The following is a 20510-nucleotide window of genomic DNA, read 5'->3' on the forward strand; positions in this document are numbered from 1 at the left end:
TGATGTGAATACCTGTGTGCCCTGGATTTTCTCATAACAATTTTGGAAGCACATCCTTGCTTCATTTAGAAATATTCTCGTCTCTACAAATGCATCTTTTATGTCTAATGTTCTATAATATATGTGATTATCATTCATCTACCAGTAACTATTGATTATATCTAATATATAAGATAACATAAATGATATTTAATAGAGATTATTTTAAATCTTAGAACTGATTTAATAATAATTTTTAATTCCTAGTTGAGAGCTGCATAACTTTCAAAGTATAACAATGAGAGCAACTTTGAAACTGACAAAATCCTTGAACAGATATTATTCCCTGTTCTGCCAATTATAGTGGGCCATGTGAGTGTAGTTCCCAGTGGTATGGTAATTAAACCTGATCACTTTCAGTTCCTTTGTCACAAATTGCAGCCACTATTTTTCAAGACTAAAGGAAAAGAGAATAAAAAGGAAGAACAAAATTTGTCTTTAAAAGAAATTCATATTCCCATGTTTTTTCCCCTGAGGAAACTTTGTAAGTGTGCTTCATCAGGACCTCTGGATGGTGTGCCAGTCTTATAGGCTGGACCTCTGGATGGTCTGCCAGTCATACAGGCTCAGAATGGTGGAATAATAAACAGCCTCAAATCCCAATGGCTTTCTCTAGGCAATGCCTATTTGAGATCCCAAAGGCTGTTTCTAACAGAGTTGAATAACACCTCAATTGGTTATCCAGTACCAAGTGGTCATCCCTAAAATGCATGCACCTAAGCAACACTAGATGGACTTAGCAGACTGTGTTTATTATTTTTGTATGTATAATATTGCTGATATGTGTGTATATGTGTGGGAGCATCTCTGTGTTTGGAGGGTATAGTAATAATAGGCTTTGTACTTGAGGGTGGCATAGGAGAGGTTGGAGGAATGAGAAGGAAGAGGGAAGTGGTAAAATTTTAACCAAAAACGAATTTAAAAATAAAATAAAAACAAAGCAAAAGGGAGCTAATGGGTCTTGTTGAGGAGTCTGTTATGTCTGTTTATCTATACTTCATGGGAATGGATGTTTTTCTTTCAATGTGGCAGCTTGTTCCAAGAGCAAACAAACACAGACAGAAATCACAGTGATTTTTATAATTCGGTGTCACAATCACTCATCACCCTTTCCACCATTTTTGAAAGAGTTACCAAATATTTCTTACTCTCAGGGAAAGTGAATTAAACTCCACTCTCTGAAGACAACCATATCAAAGGATTTGTCAGTGTATTTTATTTTATTTTTTAATTAGGTATTTTCCTCATTTACATTTCCAGTGCTATCCCAAAAGTCCCCCATACCCTCCCCCAACTCCCTTACCCACCCACTCCCACTTTTTGGCCCTGGCATTCCCCTGTACTGAGGCATATAAAGTTTGCAAGTCCAATGGGCCTCTCTTTCCAGCGATGGCCGACTAAGCCATCTTTTGATACATATGCAGCTAGAGTCAAGAGCTCTGGAGTACTGGTTAGTTCATAATGTTTTTCCACCTATAGGGTTGCAGATCCCTTCAGCTCCTTGGGTATTTTCTCTAGTTCCTCCATTGGGGGCCCTGCGATCTATCCAATAGCTGACTGTGAGCATCCACTTATGTATTTGCTAGGCCCTGGTGTAGTCTCACAAGAGATAGCTATATCAGGGTCCTATTAGCAAAATCTTTTGTCAGCATATTTTAAAGTCATTACATTTTCCCAAATAACCTAAGAGCATGTTTTGAACACAATTGCACATAAAATATATGTGGAAGTGAAAAGTAAAATTATATCACTGTCTTAGTTAGGGTTTTACTGCTGTGAACAGACACCATGACAAGGCAACTCTTAATAAATTAATGACCAAGGACAGCATTTAATTGGGGCTGGCTTTAGTTTCAGAGGTTCTGTCTATTATGATCAGTGTAGGAACATGGCAGCATCCAGGCAGACATGGTGCAGGAAGAGCAGAGAGTTCTACATCTGACTTCCTCCAAGGCCACAACTACTCAAACAAGGCCACGCCTCTTAATAGCGCCACTCCCTGGGCCAAGCATATTTAAACAACCACAATCTAATTGATACATTCATATTTATGACATGTTGCATTAATGACACCTCATCTTTAAAGATACAACAATGCTCCAAGTTCTAAAGATTATTTAGGCCTGAGTGTTGGTTCCTAAAGTACTGGACACTGTCTAGAGCACACAGGACAGCACTTAGCTCCAGGAAGTACTTCCCTTTCTTGAAAGTTTTTATAATCTTAAACCTTTAAAAATTGCAGTCAATTTTGAGGGCCCAGCTCACGTTAATCTTGTGAAGGAAAAAATGAATTGAAATAAAGAAACAAAAGTTAGCATTGTTCTTGAATAGCAGACCTACGCTTCCATGGGCAAATGGTGTCTCTATGAATAAGTAGGAATCTAGAATAGTGTGATACGATGTGACTGCATTTGGTCATTACATTGTGATTTGATGTTTGTTATTTATGTTGTTAAATGAAATGAAGCAAATTTGTTCTTGATCCTCACTCTCTAGACCAAGAACACTTAAATACACTTTCAAGGATACTTTACTTTATGCTAATTAGATGACTTCTTGTGGATCCCTAGATAGCTTCAGCATAGGAGTTGACTATCAGAGGAAACACCTAAACTCTTTAGTAATAGAAATTTAAGCCCACATTAACCTCCAGGCCCAGGGAACAAATCGTATTCAATTGCCTGATGGTGAAATGAGTTAATATATTATGGATTTGTAATGGGTATTTATAAAGAATCCAGATGAGGAGGGTTACAGCATCTCTAGGTTAAGAAACACATGCCTGGCAAGTCCCATGTCCCACTCCATGCTATAGACTCCACAGAGAACCTTTTCAACCTGGTCCTAACCTCTTCACCTGATCATTTGTCTGTATCTTTTAGACTGTGCTTCATCATAAATAGTAATAGGTAGATGAAATTGAAGAATGGAACCAATAACTAAGAATCCTTTTTTATTGCAAGAGGGAAATTTCTAAATAAATTTTATAACTGATGCTTGATGGCAATGATGATATTTGCAAATTGAAAAATTAGAAGATGGAGTAAACAGATTTCAAAGATAGTATTAACGACTGATTGCAACCTTTCTGCAGCATTCAACTGTTTTTTCAATTTAAAATTATGTATTGATTACAGAGTATGATCCTTAAGTATCTAAAATATAGTATTTAATGTCTGTGTATTTATTCTCATACAAAAATAAGAATGTTTCCTTATTTAGTAACTTTTATGAGAGAAACAAAACATGGATGACACCATATACTTGAAGATATGGAGACTACTTACTGGACTCAGTAGATTAAAATAATTAGCCATTAATTAATTAATCATTAGAAGAACATGAAGATGGGAGCAAGAGGTAATGGAAAGAATCTGAGAGGGTTTTGTAAGGGAACAATGAATACAAATTATTAGGATACATTATAAAATTTTTTGGAATTTTTTAGCGAATGAAAATTTTCTATATAGTTATGGTTTGAAGGCAACACTTAAACTAAAGCTCACTTCATTTTTTTTCTTGAAATTATATGTTGTAATAAGTACGTTATGTACCTTAAGATTTAGACATTTTATGGCTGTGAGTATACACACACACACACACATACACACACACATATATGCTTATTTTCCAGCCATTATTATCTCTGAAGCCATAAAAGAATATTTTTGAAAACATATTCCAAACCAATCATAGCAACTGAAGTTGTGTAAGATTAGTAGAGACCCTGTGCCCTGTTATTGGCAATGACCCTGTTAGAAGTATTAAGTATCTTATCTGGCAATGAATATTTACTCACAGTGTGAATTCTGAGAGCTCACTGATAGCCATGCAGGGGGTTGTGGAGGGGAGATCAAGTGGCTTCCAGCATCCAGAGAAATCGTGAAGCATCACATGTGTATTTGTGATTGATGTAAAGGGCAAATTGCTGCAAATTCAGTGGACACTTTCAAGTAGCTCACAGTAGGAGAATGTTACTGAACAGTGCAGTGCCGGCATTTGGGGCTGTCCATCTAATGAATAGAGACCGTCAGAATTGGTCATTCTCACCATTTTAACTTTTGAGGGCTGGCTACTTTGCATTGTGGGAAATTGGTTTTGAACCCGAGATTTATTTCATCATGCAAGTCCATTTAGCACTAGAATGGAAATATCTATTTGTTTAAAATATGGTTAAAGAACTGATTTTGGAAGCCATGCCCTTTTGCACGTTAAGCTTGGATTGTTCAGCATCTTGCATGGATCCTAGTTTTAGATGGGCCTTCAGATTCCAGGAGCTGAGAAGGGAATTCTCAACATTCTTAGACGGTGGCAATCTGTTCTGGACACTCACTATGTGATATGCCCTTTGGTGAGCTCTTTCCCCCTTTTCTCTGAGGTTTCAGCTGAAATCACTCAACTGACCTGAGAGTCTTCATTATACAGTTCAGGAGTACCTCCCATCATATACAGAGAGAGCCCATTTTCTGTTTGTCCCATTGTCATTGTGGTGAGATTGTCATTCTAGCATCCCATGCTTTGTCTTCCTTGTCTCCATGAGAAGTGTCTGTACAGCTTAGTCAGCCTTGGTCGGATTGGGAAAAGCTGCTGTGTTATCTTGGGGAATGAGTGTGGCTATGGATTCCAGGGGCGGACAACTCTGATATTTGTGTAGTATGAACATGAAATGTTTTGTATTGTTATATCACCATTATTTGTTTCACTCAGACATGTTGTAAATGGAGGCACAACCAGCTGTGTGGTTGGCAAAAATATACACTGCTTGAATACTTTAATAGTCTGTGGATTGCCCAAACTCATTCATTTGTCAATTTCACAAACCTGGAAAAATGTATAACAATCAGTGTTTGGGGAATAGAATTTCTTGACATTTTTAAATGAGGCTAATGATGAATTCCCCCTCTATTCCTACTTTGACATATTCATAAGTGATATCATGTCAGTACTTTACAGGGCATGATTCTAGGCACTGGGGTCATAAATGGGAATGAGACACAGTTTCTGAGCTCAAAGAATCCATGGCCTAACTAGGTGACAAAAATGTAAATTTACAATATTTCTGCAAGTCTAAGTGTATCATTGATTTAGTGGCAGTTTTAGTTACAAGTGACATAAAAATCTATTCAAATAATGGAAAGGAGAAAGGGACCATAGCCATATCTCGTATTGTCCCAATTTCAAAAACACTAAATTATCTTTTAAAAAAATTATTCCAGGAGTTCAACCAGCCCATATAGAAAAAGCATAAACAATATGTAATGTCTTAAAGAAGAGCCCCAAATATGATATTAAAAGCTATTGTTTTGCAACTTTACCATAATATTAGTGCTAACCACCGTTGATGCATAGTGTTTTCCTTGATAGATTCTTAATTTTAGAGTTTTTTAAAGGTCTTAGTTTTGTTTTCAGTGTTCAAATATTAAAATGTTGCTAACTGTAGGGAGTATAACAAAGATATAACTGATGTTATTTGGATGTCCAATGTAAGATTAACGATGTATTTTGATAATCGTTTTCATTTTTACTGGCTTGTCTCGTTTGTACTTATGGAAAATGTTAATGAGTACATTAGTGTTAACATCCAGAACCATCGGAATGGCTTGAGTTACACTTCCCATGGTTTTTGAAGGATGACTTAAAGATGATGCTTTTTTTCTTTCTTAGTCTAGAGATTACATGTCCTTCAGCACACAAATATATGCACCGAACACAGCATGTTAGGCACGTGTGCATCACTTCCTTCATTGCTTAGGTAACTGAATACTTTTAACTTATTGAGGAAGACTGGAACTTTATGTTTACTTGAATAAATGGTTGTAAATTTGAACAACAATAACAAAAAAAACCATTCCAGGAAAGGTAAGATTGTTAGATGTCACAGGGATGAATGCAGTGCCAGAGGAGCGCTCTCACAGCCAGGTAACAGTGAGGAGGAGGAAGTGGTGCATGTTGTCTGGAGTTGTCTGGAAGGGCTGCAGAAGGAAAAATGTAGATACAATGAAGAAAGAGGAAGTAATCGTCTCTGTGATGATTCATACAAGCAGGAGGAGGCTCTTGTGGGAAGATTCAGTGTGATAAGGTGCACTGAAATGAGGAGCTTGTGGGTAAAAGTGTCTGATGGCCTGAGTTTCATCCTTGGAAGGAGAGGACCAACACCTGGAAGTTTTCCTCTGAACACATACTTTCTGTGCTATGCATGTGCCTATATTTACACACACACACACACACACACACACACACACACACACATATGCACACACACGCATGCACACACACGTGCATGCACATGTACATACACATGCACACACATGCATGTATGCACACACATACACACATACACACATGCATGCACACATGTGCATGCACACACATATGTGTACACACATGAAAACATATGCATGCACACATACACACATGCACATACACACATACATGCACACACATGCACACACACATGTATGCACATGTACATACACATCCACACATTCACATGCACACACACTTGTATGCACACACACACATGCACACATACACACACTTGCATGCACACTCTTGCATGCATACACACATGAATATACACACATGTATACACACACATGCACACACACATGAACACATTTGCATGCACACACACACACACACACAAGCACGCACACACCACTAAAGTAAAATAAAGTGAATAATAGAAGATGTTCATAGAACTATGTAAATCTTGTATCTATACCAAGAAGGTGTGTGTGGGGGGCAGGGGTTGTTGCTAGTCTCAATAACACAATCATAGTTCAGGTCAGGACCACTAACTGCTGTAACCACAATTTAAATTTCATACCAGTGTTTTCCTGCCTAGTTTACTTCCATCAGTTTAGAAGGGACAACTGTTTTAAATGTCATTTATTTATTTGGGGTGGGGTGAAGGAGAGATGTGTGTGCCACGATGCTCATGTAGATGTCAGAGGCTTCTCCCTCCCACTCTGCGGGTCTCAGGGATTGGACAGGCTATGGGATTTAGCATCAGACATATTTACCTGAGCTAGCTTACTGGTACCACTCTTAGCATTTTAAACGAAGTTGAAAGAAACTGAATAGAGAAAGTAACCAACCACATTACATTTTTATTTATGTTTGATTAAATTTTTAAAAAGTTAAAACAGTGTTATGTGTTATTGGGTGACAATTTAAAACATGCCTTCTGTATCAAATAAATGGAAGGCTGTGTTTCAATTAGAGTTCAAGGAATCAAAGAAATCAGCCTGTAATGACCAGATGATTGGCAGAGGCAATCGACTCTCTTGATAAAGGTTGTGATTAGAGGAAGCCATGATGTAGGCAAACAGATGTATCAGGGTGCTTGTTGTTACTCTTCTACTAGGAGATAAGAAAATGTGCTGAGCTTGGTGTCTGTGGGGTTTCCAGGGAGCAGGAGATAACAGAAAATGACCTGTATGTATGTTGGTGTTCTGCTCACAATTAGCTTCCAGGCCATCATTTGCATACCCAGCCTCAGATGAGTTTGGCTTTGCCAAAGTGAGGTTTATGCAAAGTCTGGTGACATACAGCAGAAGGTTGTACTACTCACAGAGGATCATGTGAAGGTTCGGGGTTTCAGTCTCAGTGGGCTGCATGCTGGAACCCTACATATATATATAGGATGCTACAAATGGATAGGTGTCTAACACGACAAATTCACAACCATTAACAAATTCAAGGCTGTCACTGTGTGTGTGTGTGTGTGTGTGTGAGTGTGTCTGTGTGTAGGGTCTCTTGACTCCTGCTTCGGATTTCCTTCCCTCTTAGCATTCTGAGAGTTGTTTTGACACCTCGCAAATCCCAGCTCAGGGGCTCCTTTCCCGTGAGCCTCTCATCTTGCTTTATGCATCTGTTCTGGTCCTCTCTTCTGTGCCATACTCCACTTTCTACTACAAGTCATGCAACCTTCTGTCTTCTTTTGCCTTTTCTCTGGATGCTCAGATTCTGAGCGTCACGATTGCGCCAGAGGACGTTGTCAGCTCAGCTCCCACTGTGAACTTTCCCTCTTTTTGACTTTGCTCTACCTCCAGTCTCACATTTGGCATCTCAGGATGTAGGCTCACCCCGAACAGGTTTTGAGGTATACAGCTGCTCACTGGCTTTCACCCTTTGAAAAATATTTTTTGGTTACACTGTTGATGAATTCCTTTGGGCAATGAGGAAGTAAACAATCTCATTCTTAAAAAGAAAAGCATGAGAAGAGTGGGGACCTTTCCCTTCTTACAGTCCTTGCTGTACTAGAATGTGGCTGGGGAGCTGCCATTCTTTGCTGTAGCCTTTGAAGGCACTGCCCTTTGACCTACAGATGGACTTTATATCACTAAGATTAATAATACTACAGGTCTTAAGTTGATGGGAGTGCTCAGTTTGGTTCCATCTTTCTCGATGATCAGATTCTGCTCATGCAGCAGAATGTGTCTGGTGGCTCCCTGAACTATGATTCCCACAGTTCTAATGTCTCTGAGCACACATAGAGAATATTTCTTCTTTGTTTATCAGATGACAGAACTCAGCACTCAACCCAGCAGGTCCCCGTGCTGCCATCACAGGTTCTATTACAGCCGTGCTTCTGACCTCCCATTGCATCTCACTTCAAGTTCTTATGTGAAAGTGTCCGTTCCTCCACCTCCTGCCTTTGCATTCTTGCTGCTCTGTGTTCGGAATATAGTTCAATGCTAGTGCTTTTCATCCCTGAATTATATGCTGTCTCCAGTTTTTTGGTTTTTTTTTTTCAGATTCTCTTTCCCTATATCAATTCTCAGGCCTGCTTGATTGACGGTTGTACCTTAGTAGCCAAATACCCAGGATTCCCAACTGTAGGGAGTCGACCGAGGCAAAAGCCTTCAACTAGTCTGAGGATTTCTGAAAATCTTTCCTAAGTCAAAATAAATCACTCAAGTGCTGTACAGAGAAGTGCTCCCAGTGAAGAGCCCATTTTGCTTATGTTACATGCTCTGGTAAGCAGCCGTTATTGATTTTACTCTAATAGTTCTTACATTAACTCAACAGATATTAACTAGCTGCTATACATCAACTACCGATCTAGGTGTGGTGAATTGAATACAGCTCAGGACAGATCACACTTCTATCCTAATTACTCAGCTTTGACAGTGATTGACTACGATCTTGTTTGTGTTATGACAAGCAGTTATTTTGGATCTCCCTTTTACAAGGCAGAGGACAGGATAGCTGTATTTTATGGGTTCAGAGCACACCTGGCAGAGGGCTGTGCTTTGCCTCCCCTAGGTAATGACACGTTATTTACACATTTAGGATTCAGCTCGAGTGTCCACCGTGATTACACAAACGAGGAGTTCAGTGTTGGTGCTGCTAATCTACCCTTGCCTTGCTGTGGATTCTATACAGCTGACTCTTCATAGAAACAGTGATGCTCATTCTTCAAGTCTTTGGAGTATTGCAAGTGGGGTAAAAAGTATAAAATCAACCACTGAAGCATATTAAACTTTGAAATGTCGAGCTGCTCGTTTCCATGCATATTTAAATGGTAATACTTGAAGTACTTCATTATTTAGTATTAATTTAGTATGACTGATGGTACACTATGAAAGGGCCGAGTGGTGGAAGTAAAACAAACAGTGTGCTCTGACAGTGTGTTTGTGTTTTAGAGCACACAGGCAGGGCGTGGTCATGAGGGGGATGATCTGCAAGTGGCAACAGAGGGTCTTCTGGCATGGTGTGAGGAATGGACCAGGAGAGCAATATAGCTTTTATAGAGTTGAGGTCACGTGGTGGGGGTAGACAAAAAAGTATCAGAAGATGGATAGACATCCTTGCCGATTCTAAAATATACTTATTTGGATAACGCATACTGGTCAGAAACTGCCTGTTTTCATTCCTTGATTCAAAAGAAAATCTGATTTCTGGCTAAGCATTCAGTTGTCCAGGTCTTGGCATCAAACAAGGAATCAAGGACAGGGGATGTAGGTTTGGAGGTTTCATGCAAGGTCACCTTATGTTGTATGCTGTGTCCTGAGTGTTTCCCAAAGGTTCAAGTGGCAAAGGTTTGCTCTCCAGGGTGACACATTGGGAAGTGGTAGGACTTTTAGGAAGTGGTGTCTAATGGGTGTCCATGGGTTATTGATGGAGACTGTAGAACACTGACTTTTCTGCTTCTTGCTCCCTAGATCATGAGCTGAGAAGTTAGCTCTTCTAGACTTTGCCTGTGACCTGAGATCTAAAAACAGCAGGTCTACTTAGTCTTTGGGTCAAAGTTCCCGAATAGTCATATAAATATTTTTTCTTGTATAGGTTAAGTATCTCAGGCATTTTGCTGTACATCTGGAGGCCTTTGTAACATGAAAAAGGGTTGAAGGGTTTTCAGTTGAAGGTGTATAGGCATGGTCCTCCCTGCCAAAGTCTGTCCTGCCCACATTAGGACATCTTGGCTAAGAATGCTCCTCTAAGCTAACCTAGTCTAGTCTCTCTTACTTCCTAAAAACTCTTCCTTCAGGTTATACCCAAAATGTAACAATTCCTCTCAAATTCTCCTGTTCAGGATCTTAGCACAGACTTGCCTTGCATCCAAGACTGGACTATGGAGGGTTTATCAGATGTTTTATCATTTATAAAACTCTGTGTGTGACATTAATAATATCTTTTATTCTCCAATGTAGTAGTTGTAAAGCAACGTGGCTATTGACCACTTGAAATACAAATAATATGGCATTCATTCCCATATTTTTTTTACGTTTAGGAAATTTTGTATTTCCTAAAAATGCCATTAGATTCAAATGAGACAAATGTTACACATAAGCACGAGAGAAGTCATTTCTGAAGTATATGCTTACCAATTATTAAGTACCCATTGCACAATTAAACTATATGATACTTTTATGGATTCAAGGAACTATTTAGAATATGTTGCTGAATAATACAACCTCTACCTTAGTTTCCTATTTGAATATGGAATATGTTATATAAAAACCAGGTAGTCATGTCCTCATTAAAGCAAATATATTTCTGTACTTGGGATGGTAGATCTACTGAAGGTTAATTTCCTTCCTGCCAGCCTTCCTCCCTTCTTCCTTCCCTTTTTACTTAGGCTTTTATACTCAGGTTGAGGCACTTGAGGGCTTGCTCCTGCTGGTCTTTTCCACATTTCCTTTATTTCTTCGCTGTACATCAGAAGCTAAGAAGTTTGGGAGCAAGTGTCCACAGTCTTTGCTTCGCAGGCACAGCAGTGAGCAGTGTTAAGTCACTACTAGATGCAAACATTATAGTGTAGAAGTTATTGTGAATCCCTTACATTCAGGCATGGAAGCTGCCTCTGGTCATAGCTGAGACTTTCTACATAGTAGAATACACCCTGAATATTTCACTTTTCTTCTTGCTTCTGTGCCAGAAGAATGAGAGGAATGGTGACTGGATAAATAGCACTAGCTATCTCTTATGCCATCTGGATCAAATGTGGAAGGTTAAACCTTAACTCTTTTTTTCAAATGCTGTCCCGAAAGTCCCCTATACCTTCCCCTTGCCCTGCTCTCCAACCCACCCACTCCTGCTTCGTGGCCCTGGTATTCCTCTGTACTGGGGTATATAATCTTCGCAAGACCAAGGGCCTCTCCTCTCATTGATGGCCTACTAAGCCATCCTCTGCTTCATATGCAACCAGAGACACAAGCTCTGGGGGTGGGGTGGGTACTGGTTAACTCATATTGTTGTGCCTCCTATAGGGTTGCAGACCCCTTTAGCTCCTTGGGTACTTTCTCTAGCTCCTTCATTGGGGGCCCTGTGTTCCATCCAATGGATGACTGTGAGCATCTATTTCTGTATTTGCCAGGCACTAGCATAGCCTCACCAAAGACAGCTATATCAGGGTCCTGTCAGTAGAATCTTGCTGGAATATGCAATAGTGTCTGGGCTTGGTGGTTGTTTATGGGATGGATCCCCAGGTGGGGCAGACTCTGAATGGTCCTTCCTTCCATCTCAGCTTTGAACTTTGTCTCTGTAACTCCTTCCATGGGTATTTTGTTCCCCATTTTAAGAAGGAACGAAGTATCCACACTTTGGTCTTTCTTCTTCTTGAGTTTCATGCGTTTTCCAAATTGTATCTTGGGTATTCTGAGCTTCTGGGCTAATATCCACTTATCAGTGAGTGCATATCATGTGTGTTCTTTTGTGATTGGGTTACCTCACTCAGGATGATATCCTCCAGATCCATCCATTTGCCTAAGAATTTCATAAATTCATTGCTTTTAATAGTTGAGTAGTACTCCATTGTGTAAATGTATCACATTTTCTGTATCCATCCCTCCCAGAGGGACATCTGGGTTCTTTCCCACATCTAGCTATTATAAATAAGGCTGCTATGAACATAGTGGAGCATGAGTCCTTATTTCAAGTTGGAACATCTTCTGGGTATTGCTGGATTTTTCGGTAGTACTATGTCCAATTTCCGAGGAACCACCAGACTGATTTCCAGAGTAAACCTTAATTCTTAAGATAAGTCATTGTCATATGTTTAAGAAATACACTTAATAAAAATTAATAGACTGGCATTTCTGAGAGATTACAGATTGTGGGAAATAGACTCATCTCCAACGCCTCTAAAGTCGGAATAGCAAGACAAAAGGCTAGAGTTCTGAACTCCTTGATGCTACTTACTAACTTGGAGACCTTAGAACAATGTTTCTCAACCTATGAACTTCTACCTCTGTGGTCTAATGACTGTTTCACAGGGGTTGCGTATAAGATATCCTGCATATCAGATATTTACATTATGTTTCACAAAAGTCGTAAAATAGCAGTTATGAAGTAGCAAAAATAATAATCGTTTTACACTTGGTATCAACATAACAAAGGGAACTAAATGAAAGGGCTATGGTGTTAGCATGATTGAGAGCCACTACCTTAGACAATGTTTCTTGTCAGAAACCCTAATGATGATAATACTAGCCCGAAACCTTAATTAATGTGGGTCATATAAAATTTAGGGAGGTTAAAATTTATAATTATGCTTTAAAGTGTGCAAGGCTCCTCCTTTTTCATTGTTGGGTGCTTCTGTATAATCCCTTGCATGGGCACTGGTGAGGGTCAAGTGTCAAGGTCAGAGATGGGTCTCCGAGGGCTCGGAGGTAATGTCACTCAGATATGGCACTTTCTGTCTTACTCCTCTGTGCTTTTTCCTCTTTCCTTTCTGAAACACCTCTCAGCTACTTTATCTGGGTGCGTGTGTTGACCTGAATTTTTACATCCTGCATGATCAAGAGACTCAATCACAAAAAAGACCAACTAGAGAAATTATATGAATGCATAGATATGTTTCAAGTGATTACAACACCCCACCACAGTTATTCAGGAATCACCCATGCTTTTGTTGTCTATCCTTCCTAATAGATGCCTTGAATTTATCAGCGATGGCTGTATCTCCCCTACTCAGCATTTGTGCTGATCATCATTATTATGTATTTAAATTGTGTCTTGTTCATGGTTGTCTAAATTCTCTCATACCTTCTGTTAGCAGCAGACTTATTTTCCAGTGCTAACCTGATTCCCCCAGTGATATTAAAAGTAATTTACTTTAACAAATAAAAACCTCCAGGAGTTTCTTGGTCAAAAGGTGCAGTGAGGAGTGTGAATGACACATTTTTATTACATAATTTTGGGTAAAATAGTGCATACATGGGCTTACTTAGGTTTTTATATCCCACTATTACTAAACAAATATAACACATCACATAGAATAAGAACATCTATGGAACTTCTATTTCAGTATCAAAGCTAGGGTGCTTGGAATGGAATAATACTTTTGAATCCATGAAAAGCACTGGTCCCAGAGGGACATGTAATACAGTTGTGTGGGTATGGTAAAAACTTTTAATCATCCTTATCCTTAGTCTTTTATTAGGATATTGTGGATAAGCATGGTCTTAGCTTTCCAATGTGTTCTGTGTTTCTGGTCATTGAAAGAGGAGAAATATACCTGACAGAGCAGTCTTTTTCTTAATCCATCATGCTGCCAGCTTACCTACTGTTCAAAAGACCGTAGGTTCAATCCTTAGCACTACTAAAATACATATGTGTGTACATACATACATACATACATCACCATCACCATCATCATTATCATCATCATTACATCATCATCATCATTATTTCTCACAGTTATAGAGAATCAAGAAGTTCATGGTCAAGGCGTGACTAAGTTAGTGTCTTGTAAGGGCCTATATCCTGGTTCATAGAGGATACTTTTTACAATGTTTTCATTTAGTGGGAGGGGGGAGAGGTCCGTTCTGGTCTTCCTCATCACAGCTCCAATAAGCTCATGAACAATTTTGCCCAAAAGTTTAATCATTTGCCAAAGATCTCACTACCTAACTCCATTACCTACAGGGTTAAATCTGAATGTGTATGAGTTCCACCAATAGAATGGAATGAATATGACTTTAGAGCGTCTTATTTTTAACCTAGATCAGTCTGTCTGTTTTGTATTGGTGCTAATGTGAGTTGAGTTTCTGTTTTCTTTCATAAAGCTAAACAAAATCAACTGGAAAAGAAAAAGGCCTCTGCTAGTTTTAAAAGGTTTTGTATGCTCGCTGTTGAGGTATGAACGTCATAACTATTTGTGGGATGGACCAGTTCTTTTCTGTATTTCACTGTACCAACCAAGTTTCTTCTGAGTTATCATGTTAGATATTGGTAATAATTGGTCATTTATATTGTGTGATTTTGTTTCCTTTCAACGGGTGTGTATAATAGATTGTCGTCTGAATTGAAAAATACTGACAGGAAACAGTAATGCATTTGTATAAAACAGATGTCATCTGAAGTTATACAGATTCTTAGACTCAGGGCTTTTATCCCTTTTTTCCATCCTTCTAATCTTGATTCTACCGTATCATGATTTATTGTCCCTTGTCCAGGATAACAGAGCACAGAGCTGTGCCTGGGCTAGCTCAGATTTGTTTGGGGTTGGTTGATGCACGGTGACATGTTGTTTGACTTCATTGTTACAGAATTATATCACACTTGTCCAGACAGTTTCTAACTTTCATTCATCCATCTGTATCCCTCATTGCTATGTCTGCTTACACTGATGGCTGGCTGGTCTGAGCTTGTGTTCTTGTGTTACAGGAGCTATGCCTGTCCCAGACCAGCCTCCATCAGCCTCAGAGAAGAACAGCTCCTTGAGCCCAGGCTTAAACACCTCCAATGGCGATGGCTCTGAGACGGAAACCACCTCTGCTATCCTTGCCTCCGTCAAAGAACAGGTAGGCGCATTCCACGAATGCGGTACTCATGGGGTCATGTGACAGTTGCTTCTTTAGGTGAACGTTGATGGTTACTTTGCTTGAGAATGGTTCTGTGTTAGAATTTATTACATAAGTAACACTAAAATAGGGTGACAGTTGTTCTTGATTCCATGCTGTTCCTCCGGAAACAAGGAAACATAGTGCAACATATTGTAACATAGTCCAACATACTCCATATAAGGACCAGAACACTTTCCTGTACATGAAACTTTAGAGGATATATTGATCAACTTGATATGTGTTATTATTGAAGGTTTCAGGCCAAATAGTTGATGTGCAGAAAATATTGTCTAATAAACTTTCAACATTTATCCAGAGAGCTAAAAATTGAGAATATGTTGAGAATCTCAATAGATTAAGCAAAATTTCTCTTCTGGGTGTTTCTTATGACGAGTTATTTGGGGGGGGGGAGGGTAAACCGGATCACACTGGTATATTAAAGACTGTGTGGAGGCCTAAAATTTAAGGTTTCAATGAAAATGTATAGAATTCACCATATGAAACATGTTAATTACTGCACAGAAAAATTTATACACCCTTCCCTGTCAAAGTCATCAAAATCTAATTAACTTCTCAAACATGACATCACTTTAAAAATACATAAATACATAAAATTAAAGGCTGAGATTTAAAGGAACTGCTCCATGGAAGCTGTGTTCCTTATAAATCAGGGATGGTAAGCAATTATAGAAATTTGGATCTAGACTCGTATTTTCTTCTGATCATATGCTAGGGAGTAAAGTGAGATTTTGAGTTTTAAAGAAAAATGTAGTTGACACGTAACTCTTGTACTTTAGAGAGTACAGTATTATAACTTAAAACATGTCCTGTGCCATCTAGAGATGTGGAATTAAGCACTTCTACCCGTGATGTGAAATGGGATATTTAGCAGTTAGAACTATGGTGTGAATTCAGGCTATTTTCAACCAGTTAATTTGAATTTAATGATGAATTCTTGCAAACTTTATTTACACTTTGATGCTGTCTAGCCTCACAACAATCTCTTTCATATTTTGTCCAGGGTTCTACCTAAGCCCCTGACACACACCCTTCTCTCTAATCTACATCACTGTCTCTGACACATCCTCAGCTCTATTCTATATCACTGCCCCTGACACACCCTCATCTCTATTCTACACCACTGTCCCTGACACACCCACCTCTCTATTCTATATCATTATCTCTGACACACCCTCCTATCTATTCTACATCACCTTCTCTGACACACCCTCCTCTCTATTCTGCATCCCTTCCCTGACACACCCTCTTCTCTATTTACATCACTGTCCCTGACAAACCCTCCTCTCTATTCTATATCACCTTCTCTGAGACACCCTCCTCTCTATTCTACATTACTGTCCAGACATACCCTCCTCTCTATTCTATATCACTGTCTCTGACACACCCTCCTCTCTATTCTGCATCAATGCTTCTGACACACCCTCCTCTCTATTCTACATCACTGCCCCTGACATACCCTCCTCTCTATTCTACATCACTGCCCCTGACACATCCTCCTCTCTATTCTACATCACTGTCCTGATATACCCTCCTCTCTATTCTACATCACTGCCCCCACACACCCTCCTCTCTATTCTACATCACTGTCTCTGACACACCCTGGTCTCTATTCTACATCACATCCCTTAAAACCCTCCTCTCTATTCTACATCACCTTCTCTGCACACCCTCCTCACTCTTCTATATCACTGTCCTGACACACCCTCCTTTCTATTGTACATCACTGCCCCTGACACTCCCTCTTATACATCACTGTCCCTGACACACCCTCCTCTCTACTCTACATCACTGTCTCTGACACATCCTCCTCTCTACTCTATATTACTTTCTCTGACACACCCTGACTCTATTCTGCATCACTGTGTCTTACACACTCTCCTTTCTATTCTACATCACTATCCCTGACACACCCTCCTCTCTGTTCTACATCACTGTCCTGATACACCCTCCTCTCTATTCTATATCACTGTCTCTGACACACCCTCCTCTCTATTGTACATCACTGTCCTGATACACCCTCCTCTCTATTCTACATCACCTTCTCTGAAACACCTTAACTCTATTCTGCATCACTGTCCTGACACACCCTCCTCTCTATTATACATCACTGCCCCTGACACTCCCTCCTATCTATTCTACATCACTGTCCCTGACACACCCCTCCTCTCTACATCACTGTCTCTGACACACCCTCCTCTCTACTCTATATCACTTTCTCTGACACACCCTAACTCTATTCTGCATCACGGTGTCTTACACACACTCCTTTCTATTCTACATCCCTATCCCTGACATACCCTCCTCTCTGTTCTATATCACTGTCTCTGACACACCCTCCTCTCTATTCTGCATCACTGTCCTGACATACCCTCCTCTCTATTGTATACATCACTGCCCCTGACACTCCCTCCTAGCTATTTTACATCACCGTCTCTGATATACCCTCACTCTACTCTGCATCACTATCTCTGACACACCCTCCTCTCTTGTCTACATTACTGTCCTAACACACTCTCCTCTCTATTCTACATCACTGTCTCTGACACACCCTCCTCTCTACTCTACATCACTGCCCCTTACACACCCTCCTCTCTACTCTAGATCACTGTCTCTGACACACCCTCATCTCTATTCTAAATCACTGCCCCTGACACACCCTCCGCTCTATTCTACATCACATTGCCTCACACACCCTCCTCTCTATACTGCATCACTGCCCCTGACACACCCTCCTCTCTATTCTACATCACTATCCTGACACACCCTCCTCTCTATTCTACATTACTTTCCCTGACACACCCTCCTCTCTAATCTACATCACTGTCCTGACACACCCTCCTCTCTGTCCAGCCTCACTGCTCCTACATACCCCATTTCTATGGTCTTCTCTCTGTTTGCCATTGGATTTGAGGTGTTTTGTTCTATGAGCTTAGCAAAAGCATTGTGGAAATTTACCTGGTTACCAGCAGGAATTCTGTGTCAGAGCACAGTGCCAAAGTGGGGCAATTAAGAACAGTTGCTGTTCTGTATGCAGAATGAAAGGCTGAAGAGGAAGCAGGTAATGTTTAATAAGAGGGGCTGATTAGATAAACGTAGGAAGCCACCTCTGGGTCAGTCTATCAGAAAAGCGAAAGGAGATGCCATTGACAGGAAAGATCAATGATCCTCTCAGAAATGTCCCTCCAACCCCTGCTTCAGGAAGTTTGTGGCTAAATACGGCTGCAGGGGAGGGCTGAGTAAATCGATCTAATAGTCTAGAGTGCGTGTTAAGTACGAGCTTGTTCTGCTCCATGAATCTTCTAGTGAAAATCTTGCTCGTGAAGTTTCTGATCTGTGTAAGGAATAGTGGAGATGGGAGCCCGGAAGGGGTTACTGCTAGTCCTGGAACGCAAGGTACTTCCTCACTACAGTTGACCTAGCCTAGATTCTAATTTGACCTTGAACTGGAAGTCTTCCTGACTTTAGTTCAGTGATAAAATACAAAAGGAGCAGTGACAATTTAACAAGAAAAGGGCATGACAGATGTGTCTGATGGGTCCTGTTTTGTCACAGGATTCAATGATAGTACAGCTTAGAATGAGTGGAAAGACATGCCAAGGTCCTATGTAGACAAACTTCAGCCCATCGCAGTATTGCTATCTCCCAAAGTCACAATACAGTTAGACAACAGCTTAGTACTTTTGTCATAGCCTCATGTAACTTTGTCTGGTCAAGGTCAAACTATGACTCTGAAGGAACCAACTTTGAATTTCTGATCCTCCTGCCTCTGCATTTCAAGGGCTGGAATTACAAGCATGTACCAACATGCTTGGCTTATCATATTTTAGGGATCAGATCTCATGTCTCTTGCATGCTAGGAATGCACTCTACCCAGTTACGTGCCCTGCCCACCTTTAAGCAATTCTAACCAGTGTCATCTCTCTGGTTGTTTGGTTAACAAATGATAATTTTACAATTTTATGGATATATCAACATTCGTAGGTTCAAAAAGGGATAGAATCTCCTTTACCAGACCCACTAATCACAGCAATACTCAAATGGATGGGACTCAAAAGAGTTAGGTCTGCATAGGACATGATGAAGGGCTTGTAGCAGATTCAGATTTGGACAGGCATCCAGTTCTCTCCAGTTAGTAGTGCAGTTTACTACAGAGGAGGACTTAAATGATGCCAGTATGGATCAACAGCTCAAAATTAAAGTTATTGACTTACACCAGATAGAAAAATGTCCAAGGGAAATGGTGAAGAGGATTTGTAGGCAGAAAGTGCAAGTTATCAGGGACCATAAGAAGTGTGAGGCCGCAGAATATTAACGATAGTAAGGTAAATCTAACATTAAAAAGTAGACAAGTGGGCTGAGCGCTGTCTCAGTGTGATAAGAACACTGGCTATTCTTGCAGAGGACCTGGGTTCAGTTCTCAGCACTCACATGGTGGCTTGGAATGGCCTCTGCAGTTCTAAGCTGCCCTCCAATGCATTCTTCTGACCTCTGCAGGAAACACACACACATGGTGTGGGTACATACAGGCAGGCAAAACATTCATATACTTATAGTCACTTACAATATCCTACTCAATAAAGGAAAAGACAGGGATGAAGGCATTGCCAAGCCTCCACTCTGGCCAAATAACTCCACTGTGTACTTGTGTTCTTCAACTTATTTAAGAATCTCAGTGCTTTCTGGTGGCTCCCCCTCGAGAAGCCCATGCCCATACTTGGGTCAGCCTGATTCTTACCCTGAATAGTTGTCTCCTTGTCGAACCCCGTGATTGATGTGCATGTGAAACACGTTTCCCAGTCAACTCCAACTCAGATTCAAAACCATTCTAGATATATGTAAATTTAAAAGAAATGTCTGTCTTTTTGTGTTGATCCACCAGAGGTTGACACACTTCCTTTGTTCATAGCCTCTACATTTATAATATTGAGAAACTTGAACTCCGTAAAGACAAATACTATTTTTAAAGATAAGATTATCTCTCACCCATATAAGATATTTTCTTGATTACTGTTCTCCACTCTTGCATATCATTGCATGATCTTTTGATGTGATTAGTGTTGCTGCAAAGACAGCTGTTGCTCTCTTCACACAGTATGGAGGATGGCAGAGCACTGCTAAGCATCCTCCAAACAGTATTTTGCGAAAGTAATA

At 40.0% G+C, this 20510-nt stretch overlaps 1 protein-coding gene across 6 annotated transcripts in view; it reads left to right on the forward strand.

Moving 5' to 3' along the window:
- The window catches only part of Ctnnd2 (catenin delta 2), a 793031-nt gene that overhangs the window by 131039 nt on the left and 641482 nt on the right, over positions 1-20510 (forward strand). For 5 of the 6 annotated variants that reach the window (XM_021182850.2, XM_021182851.2, XM_029469855.1 and 2 more), the window contains one exon: positions 15160-15296. In XM_021182850.2, coding sequence (XP_021038509.1) covers positions 15160-15296 — 137 coding nt within the window. Of the gene's footprint in view, positions 1-14569; positions 14630-15159; positions 15297-20510 lie in introns of those variants that run through there. The other variant, XM_029469858.1, reaches the window with a different exon arrangement.

The sequence above is a fragment of the Mus caroli genome, chromosome 15, assembly GCF_900094665.2.
Source record: "Mus caroli chromosome 15, CAROLI_EIJ_v1.1, whole genome shotgun sequence".
NCBI lineage: Eukaryota > Metazoa > Chordata > Mammalia > Rodentia > Muridae > Mus > Mus caroli.